A 19,443-nucleotide genomic window follows, 5' to 3' on the forward strand; every position below is an offset into this window, starting at 1 on the left:
TCGGGAAGAAATTAATGTCTCTGCTGGTGTGGTGACCAGCCTGGCTCTGTTTCTGCCTTGTCTTGCCGTGGCTGAGCAGTCTGGTTTGCACTGCTTTTGAGGAACAGGGTGTGGGTGATCCCCTCTTTGTGCTCTGCAGCTTAGAGAACTTTCTAGTTTCTCTGATGTGGTTTCACCTGGCTGCAGGAGGCAAGCCTAACTTCTGTGATCCAGCAAGAGTGTTTCCTGCTGGATTGGGAAGGGCTGCAGAGGGACAGGCACTGCTGGTCAGGGTCCCTGGCCTCCTCTGAACTGAGAAATGCAGCTGCAAAAAGGGGATGGATTTCTCCCAAGGGTCTCAGAGGGTGCTAACAACATCTCTTGTGCCCCACGCAGACCAGAGCCATGCCCAGACAGCACGAGAAGCTGCCTCTCATCCCCTGGAAAGCAAGTGATTCCTGCGCTGCATCTGAGCTTTGGCTACTCGCTGTGCATGGGAAGGGGGATGGGGGACGCATGCCTTCACGGAGGACACCAGCTCCCACTGAGCTACCCAGCAAAGGCGAGGTGAGTCACTCATGAATAAGGACTATTCTTAGTCCTGTCCCCCACCTCCATTCTCCCTGCAACACTGCTTTTCTTGCTCTAGGCTTTCTCGGGAAAAAAAAAAAAAGCCTCCTCCTTCCATGCATAGTTCCCCCCCCCCCTTTTTTTTTTATCGTTCTAGACATCAGCACTCCCAGCACATACACAGTGTTTCATCTTCAGCAGCATTAGCAGCAAAGGTAGTGCGGCAAGGGATGTGTCTCACTGTGGGTTTGAAAAGGGCAGTGATCCACACACGGGAGAGTGGTTCATAGAGCGGTCCCAAACCTTTCAGCACCAGATGATGGCTCCACCAAAGAAGCCTCACGGCCCCAGGGCAGCAACTTTTTCCCAGCTATTGACTTTCGCTGCAGCTGCTGATAGGAAAGAACTTGATTTTCTGCTCTAGATCTTGCTCCCAGAAGAAGCGTTTTCTGTGCATGACTTGTAATGCCAGCTCCCGCTTGCTTTCTTCAGGGAAGTGACCCAAAATCAGCTCAAAACTCAAGAAATAAGCCCCTCAAGTTTTCACCTCTTGGGAGAAATGCTCAGCACTCCAGTAAATGTGGTGCTAACATGACGTGCCATTCTCAGGACCCCAGTTTAAATAATATATGAGGCCTCAATAGTCAGGAAACCTTCAAACTAAGCAGTTCTGGCTTCCCTTTTACCTGCTGCCTGGCATGGGAGCTTCCACTGCAGCTGTGACAGCAAATGTATTCATTCATTTACAAAAAAAAGGCTGAAAAGGAAGGTTCTTACTAGTTAATTAATTCGAAGCACAGTGCTAGAGACCATCAGAACTGCAATTAAACCACAGCACTGGACAACATGATGAGTGACTGTTGAGCAATCACGCAGTTCCCATTTCTTTCCTGTTCCCCATGGAGTAACTCCCCAGCAGCAAACTCTTACCTTTCCTGTTGGATCTCACGAATGACAGGATCACTGCCTCCTTCTCTCTTCCTTGGAAACCATCAACTGATTTAATTTCTAGCTCTGGGTACCTGTGGCAAAGGTGCTCTCTTAGCATGTCCACCTGAAAAACATGCAATAGATACCTTTTAAAGAAAAGTGCATGGTGAAAAGGATTAAAATGGTAGTGTTTTGGTAAAGTCCCTTCCTCTCAAACCCACAAAGATGAGCACACACGTCTCCTGAAGGTCAAGCGCTGACTCCTGAGGCTGGGTGTGGAAAATAAACAGCTAGCATCTCTCCCCTCCATGGCCTCAAGCTGCTTAAATGTGGAGAAACTGACTGGCTACAAATGCTGATTATACAATTTGGCTCTGCTGATTTCCACCTTCATCTCTTTGAGGAGGTTCTGGCATCAGTCCTGAAGATGTCTGAATCCACCCCTGTGCGTCTGCGCTGCATGCATGCAGAAAGAGAAGGGAGATGCCAGGAGAGGCTCATCTCACCTGGAGGTTGTAGGGAGCTACGACAGCGATGTCTTTTGCTTTCACACCAGCTTCCACCAAGGCTTGGATGTGCAAACCAGCCAGCTGCACCTCCCCTAGGGCAGAAAGCAGAAGAGGTGGTGATGGGAACAGGCTGGCAGGCAGAGGCCAAAGCCACCAGCTTGGGTGTGTCGCACCTTAAGAGAAATTTGCCCACCTCCCCTTAAACAGCAAGGAAAAGCTAAGGAACATCCTGCCTGCAGTCTGGAGGTGCGTGGGGATAACGACTCCCAAGCTGGCGAGCTTGCCTAGATGGTTATGTGCCACACAACCCCGTTCCAAGGGCTGCACAGAGCTTGCTTCTCGCCCTTCCAAGTCACCAGCTCACTGAAGCTTAAGAGCAGCTTTTTGAACAGCACTTGGCTTTCTCTGGCCACCCCATATTAATCCAAGAGATCAATGATAATCCAGGCAATAGATTATTCTCCCTCTGAAATGAGACCCCAGACCTCCCTAAAAATTCAGTTATCTGTGCTGCAACTGAAAAGCCTCCACCTTTCCTTTTTATTCTGCTTTTTCGGGTTCCTGTATTTCCAAACCTAAACAAGCTTCGTGCTCGGATCCATGTGCTCAGACCTTCCAGAGACTGCAGGCAGCCTGCCACAAACAACTGGCTATTCAGGATTGTGGCAGGTTCAGAGAGATCTAATGAGGACAAGTTAAATACAAGTGTGAACTGTTTCACTGGTTTATTGGCTGGACTGACTCTACCCTCCATTTTGCAGCAAACCACAGGTATGAAAATCAAGAATCTGCAGCATGGTGCTCTAAAAAGCTGCCTCCCAAATTCTGGGAGATGTGCATTTAACCCCCTGCTCAAAATCCCTGAATTATCTTAGACAAGTCCTTTTGGTTTTCCACTTGGGAACAAGAGCCCTTCTCTGTTGAGCAGGGCCATGGGGACTCGTGTGTGGAAAAATGAGAGGCACTTAAATGCTAGTGGGTTTTCAAACCGAAGAAGGCAGGATGTATTTAAACCGGTAAAAACCGTCCTTGTATTTTACAGTCCTTTTTCCCTGTGTTGCCAGAGAGGGACTTGAAGCCTCAGAAGTCTGTTGCTGTCATAAGATCTGCACTGGTGAGCAGAGAGGAAAACAAACAAATCCCTGAAGCAGGCAGCCACGTTGCCAAATAAGCCCTTTGTGAGAACAAATGTCTAGAAAAGCCTGTGGCTCAGCCATCGGGAAAAGTGCGGGCAGCAGCTGGGCAGGCAGGGGTGGCTGCAGGCGAGGTGGCAGGGCACAGGCACCGCACATGGAGATCAGCCCCCTCCAGGCACCGCAGAGCCAATCTGGGCAGTGAATTCACAGTCCAGGGGAAGATGCTGCCCTGAAAGAAAAGCCTCATCTTCCTCAAAGCCAAGGTTCGCTGTGCCCTCCTAGCAATCACTTTGCTGACAGCCTCCTGGGCTAAAAGCTCTCCCTAAGGCTTTTAGGAGAGCTATCTCTGTAACAAGTTTGGGATAACTGCAATGTCAGATGAAACACCAGATTTCAGACAGCCCATGTGCAATACCTCCTTGGCAAAGGCCTCTGTGAGCCTCTTGAGAGCCAGCTAGCAGGTGTGGAGATGCCAGACTAAATCTAGAGAAGCACAACTATCATCCTCAAGCAGCAAATCACAACCACCAACCCTGCTGTGGAAGCAACAATACAAAGCAGGTAGCATCATCACTTTCAGAGTTCTCCTGCTTTATTAGAATGGCTATGGAGCCTGACTCTACCCTCAATCTCCGTAATGAAACCTATTTTTTAAGTGAAAACACAGCAGGAAACTCAACATCTTAAGAAAATTCAGAGAGAAGAGCCATGTAGGACTTCATGAGAGGAGCAAAGGACAGGGAGGCAATTCAGAGCCACATCTACAGCCTCTCTAGAACAGGTTTGTGCTCTGCCTGATACTATCTGCCCTGCCAACTTGTGTAAAGCATCTGTCGCAGGGATCCTCTGCCCTGTCCTAGTCCACAGCATGGAGAAACGTCTCTGTGAGGGAAGAAGGCAGACAGCATGGCCACCCACAAGCTGCACGCTGTCACTGTGGCCCTGCGGCAACTCCGCTCTGGCTCAAAATCCTTTGAGCTCAAGGATTCATAGAGGAAATGATCTCAGACAAGCAAGGCTCCCTGGGGACCCCACCTTCCCCCTGCCACCCGCTCTGAAGGGGGACATCTCTGGGACATGGCTCAGCTGGTGCAGGAGCTAAGCCTGTGGAAGGGCAAGGATCTCAGACAATCAATTCTCGCGAACAAAATTTTCCAAACATCGGTACCTGGATTCCCCTTAGACTGTTCATCTTCCACTTCCAGCTCAAACAGGCCACAGCCAGCAGTGTCTACAAGCAATAAGGGAATTGTGGTCTCTTCTGTAGAGGTGACGCCCGGCAGGTCCCTGCACAAGGTATTTGGGAAAAGGCCAGTTAACAACAGTGAAATTATGCCAAAGGGATGGTCAGTTCTGTTGCCACTTACGCCTCCCAACAACACTGCAAGGACAGAGGGAAAACAGCTGGATATTGCTTCCAAGGGACATGGCTGCAGACCAAGAGCAGTGTTGTGTAGGGTGAAAATGCAGGAAGATTGGCTCTGCAGGTGGTGACCAATGACAGAAACTGAGAACTGAGGTTTCCCCCTTTCTGCTCCAAGCTTTGGTCCCCTTTGCACCTGCAGTGATGCTACAGCAGAGCATGTAGAGCACTGTAGGGCAGTAACTAAGCAGGGCCCTTCAGCCCTGGTGCAGTCCTCTGGCTTCTAGCTCCAGGCTTCCCGGGTTTGGTGCCAGGACAGCAGCCACAACCAACAGCACAGCAAGTCCCAGGAGGGCCAGGGGAGCTTGGCAATGCCAGAAAACCATAGCTGAAAAGCCGTTATTGCTCTGCACCATGGGATTGTGACTTAAATACTCTCCCAAAATGCAAACAAAGAGCTGAGGGCCCTGGAGAATCTCACAGAGGCCAGCCAGCAGTGCTGACGGCTTTCTTACTGGCTATGCTACACAGCCCAGTTACTGCAAGGCAAGGGTACATTGTGTGGGTGTTAGTGTCTCGCTTAAATAGTCTCAAGTAGGAAAGATATGCAGACCTAGGGAGATGTGGCAGCTGCTTTCTGTTTTTTACAGCATTGACAGGGAGAAGGAGTGCTTGAATATTACCAGAGATTTGACAGCAGTGCTGTCGGGCAAGAGAAGAAAGTGCAGCACAAGGAACCACAGAGGAACTGGGGTTTCACATCACTTCTACATCTAAAGCTACTGCATTAAAAAAACCCCAACCCAACCTAACACAAAAACCCCACCGTATTTTAAAACCCAAGGTAGCTGCTAGATGAATTCACAACCCAGGAAGAGGGGAGTGATGGAGGGCAGGAACGGAAAGCCTGGAGAAGGCAGGAGAGCTCTGAAACAACAACATGTTACTGTCCATCACACACAAATCTTGGAGAGCTGTGATTCCGGTGAGTCTGCAAATAAACAAGGCAGATGGCAAACCATCAAAAAGGAGGATTATCTCCAAATGACAGGCAGGGAAGCGAGGGTAAAGGCAGTTTCCAGTTCAAGACAAGCCCCCAGCTGCAGCCTCTCTTTTCCAGGACTCCCGGCACTGCACGTTGGTTCCCCTGCATTTGTATGCTGCTGGCTACCCTTGCTTCCCGTGGACTCTGCGCATTACTCACTCCATTGACAACAAAAGTCTTCTCTCGACTGAAACTCATTTTTCTCCTGTCCAAAGCAACTGCTGTTGTAATGCACAGCTGGGAAGGTACAGAGATCAGTGAAACTATGATGCACCTTCCCCAGTCCTACGGCAAACCAGAGCCCAAGGGAAGAGCTCTTCCCCGGCTTTGGGCACTGCCCGCCTCAGCTCAGCAACTGGATTCAGAGGCACAAGGCACCTTCCCCATTTCCAAGGACCACAGGGACCAGCAACCAACTTTACTTTCCATGACCTCCTCCAGAACGGGGCCACCTCCAGTTCCCCATGAGAGTGTTTCCTCCCCTGTGGAGGGTATGATGGTTTATCTCTCTCTCTTTCTATAATCAGACCTAACAGGCTTTCCACTCCCTTTACACCTGCCCTGCTTACTGTCCTACCACTGCCCACGTCTGCACAGACAAAAGACTTTGAGCAAAATCCAAGTTCTCCACGCAGATAATCCCAATTTTTTGCCTACTTGCAGTGGCCGCAAAAAACTCTTGCAGCGTACCTTGGTGCCAGGAAAAACCTCGATCCTGGGAATGTCACTTCAGACAGAGTTGGACTGAGGCTCACAGCACTGCCCTAAGGCATCTGGGCACCCTGTGCTTTGTCTGGGAGGAGGAGATCACAGCCAGGTGAGTCACATACCACAACCAAGGGGCATTCTGGCTTCTGAGCATCTTTCAGGTCTCACACTACTGGGGGGTTCCCCCACAGTCTCTCCATCAGCAAGGGGGTGTTAACCCAAAAAAAAGCACTGAGGGAAGGGACACCTGATGCTGTATTTAGAAAAAACGGACATCAGAAACAGCTGGTGATTTTCAAACCATCTTCTCACAGACTGAGTCACAGATTTTGAATGTGCATGATACTGCTTGCAGCCTCCCTGACTTAATTCTGGAGATGTGTGGGGGTTTCTGGTGTGCTTTGCCACCCATTTCAGAAGGAAGGGAAATTTGGGAAGAAGGTTTTGCTACTTTGGAAATACCCTGCCCCTGAAAAGAAACCACAGGAAATCAAAGTATCCTTTTTTGAGAAATGATGATGCTGCACAAACCTCTAACAGATCACAGACCAAAGAGTTCCTGAGTGCCTCCAACATCAGAGCAAAAGCTGGTAAGCAAATACAAAGTTGTTTGGAGCAGAGCTGCACTTCTTTTTCCAAAGACCAACCTTTGTGCTTCAGGTAAAGGAGATGAGACTTGAATTGATAATGCTGTTTCAGGGAAAGGTCATGGTGGGAGTGCAGCCTTACTGTCAGATATCGGGGATTATACCCTGGAGAGCTGTTCTGAATGGGAGCCCACCAGTATCAGGCTTTACAAGCTCAGCTCGACCAGAAACTCCCTGCCACATTTGTAGCACAAGATGTTTGCACCTGGACCTCCTCCTTGCTGTGTATCTCAAGACTAGGACATGCTTCCTCAAGCCTCACCTCTCAAAATGGCATCAAGGCCACTGTAAATTCAAGGCTAGAATACAATCGTATGGGCCAGCTTTGCCAATGCCAGAGGTGTGGTGCAGGCTATGCTCTGGAGCACTCCAGTCAGACCTTTCTTCAAAGGAAGACCTTGAAATGCTTTCAGCAGAGATGGAGATCTCCCTCCTCGCACTGTGCTTTAGGCCTTTTCAGGTCCCTCGCTCATCACCCACCGACCCTCAGGAAGGAGGTAACAAAAAGCTACAGACCCACAGCTTGTCAAAGGCTGTTGCAGCAACTGCAGCTGCAGTACGAGCAGGTAACTCCCTGGGCACTCACCACCTTTCCACTTCCCTAGGATGCTTCTGCTTATAAGAGAGCTTTTGCTGGAATTCTTAGAGAATAAAACTTACTTATTTCTTGCTCAGGTAACGGATTAAGCAAATCATTTGGCCTAAGCCAACAAAACATATGAGATGCTCACAAATATGAAGGAATTTGTACTAGCAACCTAAACATGAGAAGATCATGGTCCAGTATCAAGCCCCTGCATTACCTGGTCTTCTACAGAAGCACAGAAACTTCCGTCCAGTGCTTGAACTGAAGATTGCTGTATTCATGCGGTATGTCAGTAGGGCTGTGGACTGACAGGTTTGATTATGAGTTCAGAAAGCAGTGTCTGTAGGAAAAGGCCCCGAGCAGGGGACTAAGCTGCACTGTGGACTGGAAAGAAAAACATGCACTCCTTCATCAGCTATAAAAATTAACCAGCTCATCAGAATAACAAAGTCACCTAACTTCAACTTTTCAATTGGTTTACTATTTTAATGGCTTCAACCCATTTTGCCTGGGGTTCTTCACTAGTTTCTGGTTTTAACTTCCAAAGTTAAATGGAAAAATAAGCATGGCAAGAAACAAAAATTATCAAGAAGAGCGTTTTGTACAGCCCTAGTCCTGGAATTATATCTGTGTAGCTAAAACATTGCTGAATGAGTCCTGTCGGGCTCAGGTGAGCTCCTCCTGGCACCGATGAACCAGCTTTACCTCCTCTTATCTGTAGAACACACCACACTCACCCACAAAATCACCTATGTATACACAAATGTACATAAACCAAGACAGAAGACGGCACAGCTTCACTGATGTAAGTTGAGCTGAAGCCTCGATACCCCTGAAGCCTTAATACAGAACATGCTGACACAAACAGAAATCCCTGTGCTGACTGCAGTGGATGTAGACAAGAGTTCCAGGGCTGTCTCGAACACAAAGCTTGCTCTTCCCATCCAGGCAGTGTTCACACTATTCCCAAGTATGATTATTTTAAAACAATTATGATAAAAAGGCCTTTCCAGCTATCTCTGTCCAAAACTAGATCTACTATGAAATGGAGAAATTCTAGGGGAATATATATATTTTTCCAACTCCTAAATGTTTGCATTTAAAAAAAGAGCATTGCTAAAAATACAACAGCTCCATGCAGACAAGCACTGTGATATTTTATGCTTCCCCAAGTCCAACAGAGAGAATTAATGTTTTCCCACCCGCCTCCCAGAACCGCACTGACTGCAATTTTAAAAAGCACCAATAATTGACAGTCACAGCGTGTGTTGGCAAACAACTGCCTGTCCCAGGATGCAGTGGAAATTAAATGCTAGTCACTTCCTTTAAATTACCAAAGAAAGGGAAAAATACTGCAGAGAAGGAGTGGATCTGATGCCATCAGACCTGCCTCAGGTGCTGTCCTGGCAGTAAATCTATCCAAGCTGGAAAGGGAATCTGGCTTTCTGATCTTTCTGATGTCGACGTTCGGGCCAATGATGGGACACAGCCTAGTCCTCCTAATCATGTGGAAACACAATAAAAGACTGGTGTATGGTCCTACGTCCCCTGCAGGCCAGGCCTTCTTGTATTCTCACCATGTGCAAGGAGATTTTATTTTGCTGCTTATCATACCAAAGGAGGAAACAGAAGATAACTCTGCATAACTTCTTGTTAGATAGGAAAAAAGGACAACCCCCTCAAGTAATGCTTCCTCGATGAAACAGAAATGCTGTTGCAGGGTCAGGAGGAATGGAAAACTCCGTGATAGGAAAGGGACAAACCCTGCATGTGGTGGGATGAAAAAGACATCTTATCATACCAGTGAAGAGCAAGTCACTTACTTAAGCAAATGCTGGGCTACTGATGGGTGAGCAGTGAGCTGGCCACCGTACATCTCCAAGGAAGCCCACTGCATGATGGCCTGGTGCATTCGGTACTGCACTGTCAGCATCTTCACAACCTTCTCCCCGTGCCTCTTGATGAGACGCTCCATCAAGCTGAGTGAAAGGCCCTTGGCAGCAGCCCTGCATGGGAAAAGCAAGTCAGAAGTGGAGTCTGGCTTAGGGTGACGACCTAATGCACAGATGTAACCATCTTTGGGCTAAAGACTCAACCAGCACCTCACACTGCTGTAGCCCTGGCAGTGCTGCAGCTGGAACTGAACGCAGTGTTGACCAGTGCTAATGGTGTTCAGTTGCAATGCCACCAGAGCACCTGCAACACCTACTCTGGACCCTGCTGAGCACCCCCGTGTTATGGGATGGTGTTATCTCCCTGGCCTTCCTACTCCGTTTCGCTCGGGTACCAACAGGCAGTGGGAGGGGAGCACAAGGCTGCAGGGTCCCAAGTGTTATCTTTCAGCTTAGGCTCCCCAGCAGGCTGAAGACCCTCAGGGACAGACTTCTGCCTTGCAGGCAGATCAGATCAGCTTGAACAGGTCAGGGTGGAGAGATGCCTGCTTCCCTTTCCCGTGGGAAAATGGCATGGCGTGTTGCCCCTGTAACGCAAGGGATGCAAATGGTATCGGCTATCCCTGCCTGCAGCGTCAGTTCTCACACCCAGACCTGCTCAGTGTCGTTGGAAAAAGCTGAGAGAGGATGCCCAAGATCCCTGCTTGCGGAAACAGCTCCAGAACAAAAACCTCTTAACCTGTAAGCTCATCCCATCATCATCCTCAGTCACGCTGCTCATAACAAGCTCTAGATACTGCAGCTGTCAGTGTAACATTACGCTGACATTACTGCAAGGTCACCAACAGCATCAGAATCACCTAATGCATTAGTATCAGAGCTCGACCCCGAATCTTGAAATGCTTAACGTCAACACAGCCAGACCTTGCTAATGTTTCATCGAGACACTTGCTACTCAAGCAGTCTCATTACTCCTTGGCCACTCACCCCAGACTAACGCGCTAATGCATTTCACTGCTTATTGCTTTATTACCCATTAAGAAAACCAACACTCCATCATTTCTGGCAAAGGTCCTGTGCTTATATCTGTGACACAAATTAATAAAACTCCTAATGAAATAAGCCTCTCAGGAGCCTAATTGCTTTCTCTTCGCCATACCAAAAGGGTTTATTAGAAGCATCGCCTAACGGTACTATCTGAGGAAGGACGAGAATTGTTGTACTTTGATTTTGTGTTTTGAGCATTTCAGAGCATAAAGAGTTTTTTCATACCGTGTGTCAAGCACCTTGTACAATACATGGTGAGGGGTTCCGGTTGCTACCGGAACACAATGAACAAGCACAACGATGATGAAATTATGATAGGAACAGCTCGGTAAAATTATTTCTGTCAAGGCTAAGGGGCACAGCACCCATCCAATTACTGCTGTGGGAGGCATTACATTACTACTTGGCACCACAGCGAGTGTCTTGTTTGCTGTACTGGCCAGCCCTGTCACATTAACGACAGGGCACTTGGTAAATAAGAACAAGAGACGGCAAATTCATTAAAACTGCAGAGAGAGAAAACTGAAGGTAGATCTTTCTGAGAAGTTGAGCCCTCCTTGCTAAATCACAGAATGCAGCACACAAGGAAAAAACAGGTCATAAACTCTGAATGGACGCAACTGCAGGACTTTGGAGACAGCACTGCTTTTTCAAAGGCTGTTGTGATATTAACAAGCGTTAAACAACACACAGGTGCAGAAGCCAGGAGGAGGGTTAGCAGGTTTGCAATACGGATATTGTACTTTATGCAGCAGAGGTTTCTAGCTGTGCAGTGCATTTTGCTGCTGATTACAAACCACACGAAGGTTGGCCATAAAGCCTTCACAGCTCCCCAGCGCCAGCGTTGCTACTGGCATGACACTGATGTACTTACAGAGGTCCTTATGCTCTCAGCTGACAGCACAGGAGAAAAGCAAGAGGCCGGTGGGGCTGGGTTTTCAGGAGGGGAAGGGGATTAGGTGGTATGAGGGGAAAGAGGAGGATATAGGGCTGGGACCTTGTTACAGTTATCAGGAGTTAGCTTTTCTCCTTCCAGGCTCACAACTGAACGACAAGGCACTGAGCCTGATCCTCCCAGCTCTGCTCTGACCCGCCGGGCATGCTAAAAGGCAGCCTTTGTCTCCCAGGCAAGGAGGGAAGGCAGCAGTCCTAACAGGGAGAGCTGTCCGCACTCAGGCACAAGCACCTACCTGAAACAGCTCTTCCCTTAGGAACGGCCCTTTCTCCTGCATGACCCAGGAATCTGGGGACTCAGAGCCCACCTCTTGCTCGGTCTTTGCCTAAAGCATGACCACTACAACCAAGATAAAAATGTTTCTGGTTCCTTCCACCAGCCATCTCCTCCTGACAAGCTAATGAAAAAGCCAGCCACATGCTGAGTCACCCACAAGTGACCTGGCTCCCAGAGCCAAGAGGGCACCATGAGGCTTTAATTGCCCTGACCAGCCTCACCTGGGACCTACACCCATATAAGCTCAGCATATAAGCTCACCCATATATCTGAGTTATATCCTAGATTTGTCTGCTGGATGGAGAGATCTCTGGATCTATGTTGCAGGTCATTTTGATCCTGTCTTTAGCTGCATCTTCTGGATGGATGCTGGACCCACATCATGGCTTTGTTTCTAGCCTACCTCCTGATGGGACCCCCTGGATGGATCCCAGACCTGGATCATGGCTTGCTGGAGCTGCTGGCAAGCTGTGTTACTGGTTTTTGGCTCTGCCCACTCTGCTCAAAACCCCATGGGACTGTCCTACTGCTGCCAGACACTGACAGTGTAAGGCACATCAGGCAACTCGAGCAAGAAGTGAGGGATACCAATATAAGATGCTCTCAAAGTCTTACAGGGATGCAGCAGGCTTCGCAGCCTTACCAACCAAAGGTACCTCTTGTTTGCTTTTATTCTTTACTCCTCTCCCCTGGCTCAAAAATTCTTGCAAATCTAAGAGCAAACCTAAAACTGATTTTCATGGAGAACTGGCAGGAAAACCCTGGTGTTATTTAACAACAAATACTCTGAAGTGTTTCTTGTAATGATACATAATAAAGCATGGGGAAGGCATTAAGCCTCACAGCAAGCTTTAGGAATAGTGCTCTTCTATACAGTAACAGCACAGTTTCCACTGCAGGGATCTACATGAGATTATATGTTAAAATAATAATGAGGATATTAAACTGCTTGCAAGTATTTCACCTGTTAACAAATATCCTATTATTTTACTGCTCAATTAACTGCTACAATGGTTGACTTTTATGCCAACAAAATCATAAGAGCACTAAGCAAAAGTTCTTTTAAGTATCAATTGCTTTAGAGCAATTAAATTAGGATAGGAGGCTGGACAAACAGACTCATGCATCTGGTACTCAGGACCATCGACTTTAAAGTACCTGAAGTAAAGCTAGGAAACCTAAAATTACCAATATAAGCCCACAGCAGCCAGTGTTTGCTGCTAACATGGTTTCACCTTGCTTCTTGTGGAGGAAAAGGCTGTAGTTTGTTCAAATGCACCTTCCTGGGGTGGGGAGGGTGCCAAGATCAATCCTAATGAGGGAGGATGAGGCCCTGCTGCTGTTCACAGGAAAGCCTTCCTCCTCCAGCTCTTGGAAGAAATGCTACAGATTAATGATGATAGCTGTAGCCAAGTGGAACCAAATATTTCAAAGGCTTTTGTGTCCGCTGTGGTGTGAAATACCCTTTATGAGCTGGGTGTGAGGAGTCGGCCTGCCGTGTAGATGTCAAGAATGATCGTTACTAGGGGGGGAAAAAAAAGGGAAGCGTTTCCCACGGAGGGATCAATCATGTTATATCTTTTCTTATTCATCCTCTGGATAGCTGGTCTCCTCCCTAAGAGACAGAAGGAGATGTGGGTGTGACTGATTTCTGCTGTACACCACTGAATTTGGACAGCAAAGTCTGGAGAAGGATGTCAGCGTGTTTTCCTGCCTCAAGAACTCTGCATTAAGCTCTTGGATGGCAAAACCAGGCTGAGGGTGTTGTGGACATGCAAAATATTAACTGTCCTTTCCTTTGTGCCCTGGGCTTTTCTATCCTGGTATACGTTTTTAAGAGGTTTCACAAAAAGGTAAAGTAGTAGTAAGTGAGGCTGTGCAGAACTCCCCCTTTCTCTGGATAGTGTGGATTTGTTTGGTTTTTTTTTTTTTAATCCTTCCAAATGTGATGGAGGAGGGTAGCTTGTTCTTTCCAGCTGTGGAAGCTACCAAGGAAAACCAAGGCCTGACACTTGCTCTTCAGTGACAAAAGTGAAAGCAAATCCATTTAGACCTGACGTGCACATCAGCAAACCACTGAGCATGAAGGACTAACGTGTGGATTTGGGATGGTGGAGACATCCAGACTGAGTGCTACCAAACAAGACAGCAAAATATTCCAGTACTTGTCTAAGAAACTAGTTGAAAGAAAGAGATCTGATAACTACCTGCAGATATTTGAAGAGTATAAAATTGAATTAATAAATCAAAGCCCTGATGTGGAGACAAATTAATTGGGATGTCAAAAAAGGATGGAATGAGGACTAAAATGAAAACAAATTCCTGTCAAGACAGCAGAAAGTGTCCTGGCATTGAAATACTCCCTGGGACTGGGCCAAAACCCAGCAGGAGGCTTGAAGCTGATATCCGTGAACTTTGGAGCGAGCTGTGGGGAATGGAACAGCAGAAACTGGCATTTGCCATCACTGGGAGGTCTTTCAGAAGAAACACATCCAGTACGGACAAGAAGTAGGTGAATGTACTGTAAGGGGGGGGGGGGGGGGGGGGAACGCCCTCTGCATCCTGAGATAACTCCAGGTCTGTCAGCGTAAAAAACCCTGATAACTGATAAATGCTGAATCCATGGAGGACAAAGCAAATAACCAGAAGGTAGTTATACCAGACAGGGCCCGGCCCTCCGAACTGAGCACAAGCTGTGTGGCAGCCTAGCTGTCTGATCGCACTTGCAGTATGGCTCCTACAAAGAACCAAGAAGCTCCCTGCTTAAGCAGGACTAACTTCACATAGGGTAGTAACAGACAATCCTTCTGTCAGCCCAGATTCATCCCGGCTAACTTTAGACCCTTCACTGGGGCCTTGAAAATAGGAATCCACCCACTTCAAGTCTGCTGTCATCAATGGAGGAGAAGGAGAAGGTAGGCAGAAGGGTTTCAGCCCTCTGCATGAATCATCCCTGGAAATAGCTTATCCTTTTCCATTAACCAAATTGGAGACAGCAGGTGATTTGGTGCCTTAATTAGATCTCTGGAAATACCTAACAAGATGGAGGGGAGAAAGAATCTGCCTTTGTGTTGCATTTCACCGTGTGCAAGGACTGTGAAAAGCACAAAGTGTGCTCTCCAGCCTCTGCTTTATTTGTGTCATGCAGGGGGGGTGCTGCCGTACAGAGGAAAGCCGTGTTACGTGCCTCGTTCGATCCAGCAGATGCTTTCACTTGGGCAGCAATTAAAAATGAGGCCAGGGTTCAGATCTGTAAGGAAAAAGAGCTAATAAACTTCTTAGGTTTTGCACTTAATTAGGGGGCTACTGAGACAAACTGTCAGCTGCTCCAGCTGGACCTCACTGCACAACACCTCCTTCACAGGCTGGCTGGGGGGCGGGTCACTAGACAACAACGGAGCTTGCAAGAAAGAAACACTTTTCTTTCAGCATTAGGTGGTTTCGTTTTCTACCAGGATAACACGTCATCCCAGGTATTTTCTACAGGATGAAAACTCTGCAGTATATTATTTAAGCCCTCTGCAGATTCAAATGGTCTGTCCAAGAGCCCCCGGCTCTGCAGAGCCAGTGGAGCTGAGGGACATGTTGGTAACGTGGAAAGAGGAGAGGGAAATTTTGCTATTCCCAAACAGAGGCTAGGACTAGAGAAGAAGACTCTGGATCAGCACCTGCCTGATGAGCGCCCACTCTAATTCCTGTATGTATGGTCAATACCTGCCGCTGTACCCATCTGCAATGAATACCTGTGGGGCTGCTACGAAGGACTCCCACTGAGATGAAAGGTAAAGCCATAAATAGCTCAAAAACCTTTATTTTCCACAACAGTCGGCCACCTGAGCAATGGGAAAAGCTTGAAAATACTCAGTTGTGAATAATTTTACTTAACCAGATGTCAGCCTTTAGAAGTGAGGGGGAAGACAGGAAAGATGGACTCGGGCTGATCCCAAGCTGGGGTTCAAGACATCTTGCTCAGTCCTAGCAGCCACCACAGGTTTCCTGTACAACGTGGGATGAAATAAGGAGAGCAATCCTCCCTCCCCCTTTGCCATGTTTATTCAGATCATAACAGGGACCATCTCTCCTTATATACACCAAGCCTAACACAACAGGATAATAGATGGAGTTTTCCAGTGCTGAACTAATATACTTTAATAATAAATAAAGCAAGCTGGGTTTTCTCTGGTTCCCTCCTGTGTGGCCTTTTTGGTAGCAGTTGCTGTGGTTGAGTTCATGTTGCAGCTTTCCCCCAAGTGCAGGAACACAGCCAGGTCTCTGCTTTGTTACCTGTTTCTAGTTGAAGATCTCCTAGGCTTTCACACTTTGATGGATTTGCTGCAGGTTAGCTAATAGGTTTCAAGAGTTGCTTGGGGAACTGAGAGAAGACCGGCTGGCACAGGCAGCAGCGTTGTAGCAGCTTTGCCTTTTAGGCTAAACTGTAGACAGGCAGCATTTGAGAGCACAGCCCATAATTCTTCCAAGTAAGCTGAAGTCAGCTTGGCCTTCTGCACTTTATCTTCCAAAAGGCAACTGTCTGCAAGGCTGAGCTTTGGTGACTGGTGTCTTGTCTGACCAGCACCTGGGTCACGGACCTGCTGATGCCTTGAGCCGTAATTTTGTTTAATGTAGCAAGTTTTGTCAGATCATACAGGCCAAGTTATAAATCTGTTAATACTATTGATTCAGACGCACATTCTCTCTGCCTTATTTTATTTTAAATCAGTTGAACTTTAGGAAGGACACAGAGTGACACGGTGCTTAAACATTCTTAAGGTTTCTCATCCAAAAGGGATTGCTCCACAAGAGATGTGAGCTCACCGAACAACTGACTTCCCTGCACAGCTGGTAACCCTGCTAAGGTTGAAGAGTGAGAAGATCTGACTTCTACTCACACTCTCTTTTAATTTTACAAAGACCAGTTCTTTGTGCAGCTGGGATTTTAAAAACATGGAAGGAAAACATGCAAAATGCTTAACAAAATTGTCAAGCTCTTTATAAAGAAAAACAATGGGAACAGCAAGGACAAAAAGCTTGGTCCAAGTCACACCCATAGGATCTAAGAAGCAAAACAATGTTTCTGGTGGAGAAAGAGGATGTTATGATCACCTGTGACCAAAGGAGAGATGCAAACTAGTGGCAGCTTTCCACTGCAAAGTCACATGAACTCAAAACTGAGGGAGAGAAAAGCCTAACTCCTCAAGCAGGATGAGGAGGAGGTCTGCAGCAGATGGTCCTATCATGAGAAGCTTTTGGCTGTTGACTCCACGATGCAGCACCAGCAAATGCTCCTGGCATCAGCCATTATGACAGAGCAGAAGAAAGCAGCTGGGCACGTGCTATGATGTTTTTGGAGCTCTTACAAAGAATTTTTTTTGAAATTGCTTCATTTCAAAGAGAGGCCCAAACTGACAGCAGTTGAGCCTTAGACCCACTCACCCCCGAGCTGGTATTTCTACTATGTCTTACCCTTAATCTGACAGTCTTGGGAAAAATAAGTCTCTAGGCTCTGTTCCTGGGGCTGGGCAGCCCTGTCTGCCTTGCTAGCATGTAGCTGCTGACTTGGGGCCACACACATCCACCTAAAGCTTCTGGTCTTGTAAATCAGCACTGCTGTGGTAGGAGCCTGAGATCTGAACAAGTGCATTTCCACAACCAGAAGCATAAGCAGAGGAAGGGCTTCCAACTCCCCCTTCTCTGCTTATTCATAATTTGGAACAACTTACTGGCACAAGCGGAGAGTGGGGTGAAAATCTCGAACCAGTGTCGCTGCTCAGAATGGCAGTTGAGCTCAGTCCTGCAGGCCGAGGGCAGCACAAACACCATGGCATTATGCAGCTACGATAGTTTCTCTGGCAGAAAAGACAAGCCTTAAGCATCACTTAACAAATGATAACCCTGAAATCAGAAGGACCAAACTGCAAATTTCTTCTTGCTAGTAACCAGATACTTATTCTGAAAAGCACCTTGAGCATCAGGCAAGGAGCTCTTTACCGAAGAAGGAGCTCTCTCTGCTGAGAAAATCACACCTGATCAACACAACAGTCAGCACAAAAATATCAGTTTTAATGGAAAAAAAGGAAACCTCCCACTGTTTTTTCAGGCCAAATTAAAAGAAGCGAGAGGCCAATTCCCAGCAAATAATGCACCGGAAGGATTTATCTTCCCTTTAACTTTCACACTAGTCACCTGTGACTGCCCCATGAGGTTTTTTCTTATGGCTGAAAATTCTCTACTGAAATAGTTTTGTTATCTGACTCCAGATTAAACCAGTTGCCTACTAATTTAAGCATATGAGACTCTAGCCCCTGACTGCTTCTTCCCACCCTAGACTAGTAACACATCAGCTCAGCACAGATTACAGCCTCTCTCTGTCTCCCCAGCCTTGACTAGCCATTTGGCTTCTGTATGGAGGTAAAATTATTTATTCCCAGTTTACGGATGGGGAAAATCTAGTCACAGGTCTGCAGCCTGCAAACTCACAGTAAATAAACAATGAGATAAGGGTAGGGGGGTTTGGATAGGCTTTTTGCAGTTCACCAGCCTAGATACTTCCACCAGACAGTGCAGGAGTGTGCTTATCACCTGCCAAGATCTGCAAAACAATAAGTATCTGTGCATCTGATAACAGTAAAATGAGAAAATGATCCAGTGCCTTAACATTATTTGCACCATCTCTTAGCCACCTGCCAGGAGCTGCTGCCTCCCTTGGACTTTTTATTTCCCTTGTTCAAAATTAAAGTGAGATCACAGATACATATCTTGCTCATTATTTTTTGGAAGCAGGAGAGAAAGTTTATGAAGTCAGCCCTACTTCTCTGCTTCTGCACAATGACAGTTCAGTAATTCCAGATCTAAAGCTAGATAACTATGCACACATGTATATTTTAAACTACCCAAAGGCTCCTTGGTTCTATTTGGAGTATCCCCCTCGAAGCACAGGCAATCTATGCTAGCCACAGATCTTTCCCACAATCTAATTGTTCTTAATATGTGTGTTGTAGGTACTGTGAGGTTTTATAATCGCTGTGGTGTGTGTGATAACGCAGCATCTCGGTGGGCCAGCTCCCACATTAATACATTAAATAAATAAATGTGAAACCACAGAAGCAGAATTTAATAAAGGGAAGACTTGGATTAAACTGAGTACGAGCCTGACTTTGCTCCACAAAACCTGCAGTCAGGAAAGAGTAGGTAAACCAGGCCACCCTTCTTACCAGGTACAAGGAGACATCATGTAGAAAAACTTAAAAACAAACATTTTAAACTTTATGAAACAAGTATTTTTAAACTTACATTTAAATACTGGTCAGTGAAACCAGAATTTGTGCCTCTGTTTTGTTCACCTTCTGTTTGCTTATCATTTTATTAGTTTTAATAGATGATGTGATTGTTTTAAACCATTTTTTGAACAACTTTTCTAACCAGTCTGAAAATTACTTTGTGTAAGAGAGAAAACAAAGAATTCAAGCACAGTGCTGTTAAGCAAGCGGGACTGGAAAAACATCTCTGCTGATGACGTCTCTCAGGGAAAACATCTGTCAAAATACACACAACTTCGAGTAATCTAATAGTAGTGCATAGTGTAAGTACTCCGTCTCACTGAAGAGAAAAATGAAAGCAAGCAAGGCAAGCTCAATGCATTGAACTCTTTGGAGCAAGGCATGTTTCAGGTGACTGATGGAAGGATGCAGACAAGCACACAGAAAACAACTGTCAGTCCCACAGCAGTACCAGCCAGGAAGGACCCTCTGATTTCATAGTGTTTATCTGCTGTTTATCTCGGCCTCTTGTGCAGAGGCCACA

The 19,443-nt window shown here is 46.8% G+C and overlaps 1 protein-coding gene across 2 annotated transcripts in view; it reads right to left on the bottom strand.

Moving 5' to 3' along the window:
- Positions 1–19,443, bottom strand: part of IGHMBP2 (immunoglobulin mu DNA binding protein 2) — a 43,484-nt gene that overhangs the window by 5,096 nt on the left and 18,945 nt on the right. For both annotated transcript variants that reach the window (XM_056353577.1, XM_056353576.1), the window contains exons 9-12: positions 9,297–9,479; positions 4,293–4,411; positions 1,986–2,080; positions 1,480–1,603 (exon numbers count right to left, since the gene is read on the bottom strand). In XM_056353577.1, the coding sequence (XP_056209552.1) occupies positions 1,480–1,603; positions 1,986–2,080; positions 4,293–4,411; positions 9,297–9,479 (521 nt within the window). The remainder of the gene's footprint in view (positions 1–1,479; positions 1,604–1,985; positions 2,081–4,292; positions 4,412–9,296; positions 9,480–19,443) is intronic.

The sequence above is a fragment of the Falco biarmicus genome, chromosome 10 (assembly GCF_023638135.1).
Source record: "Falco biarmicus isolate bFalBia1 chromosome 10, bFalBia1.pri, whole genome shotgun sequence".
Classification (NCBI taxonomy): domain Eukaryota; kingdom Metazoa; phylum Chordata; class Aves; order Falconiformes; family Falconidae; genus Falco; species Falco biarmicus.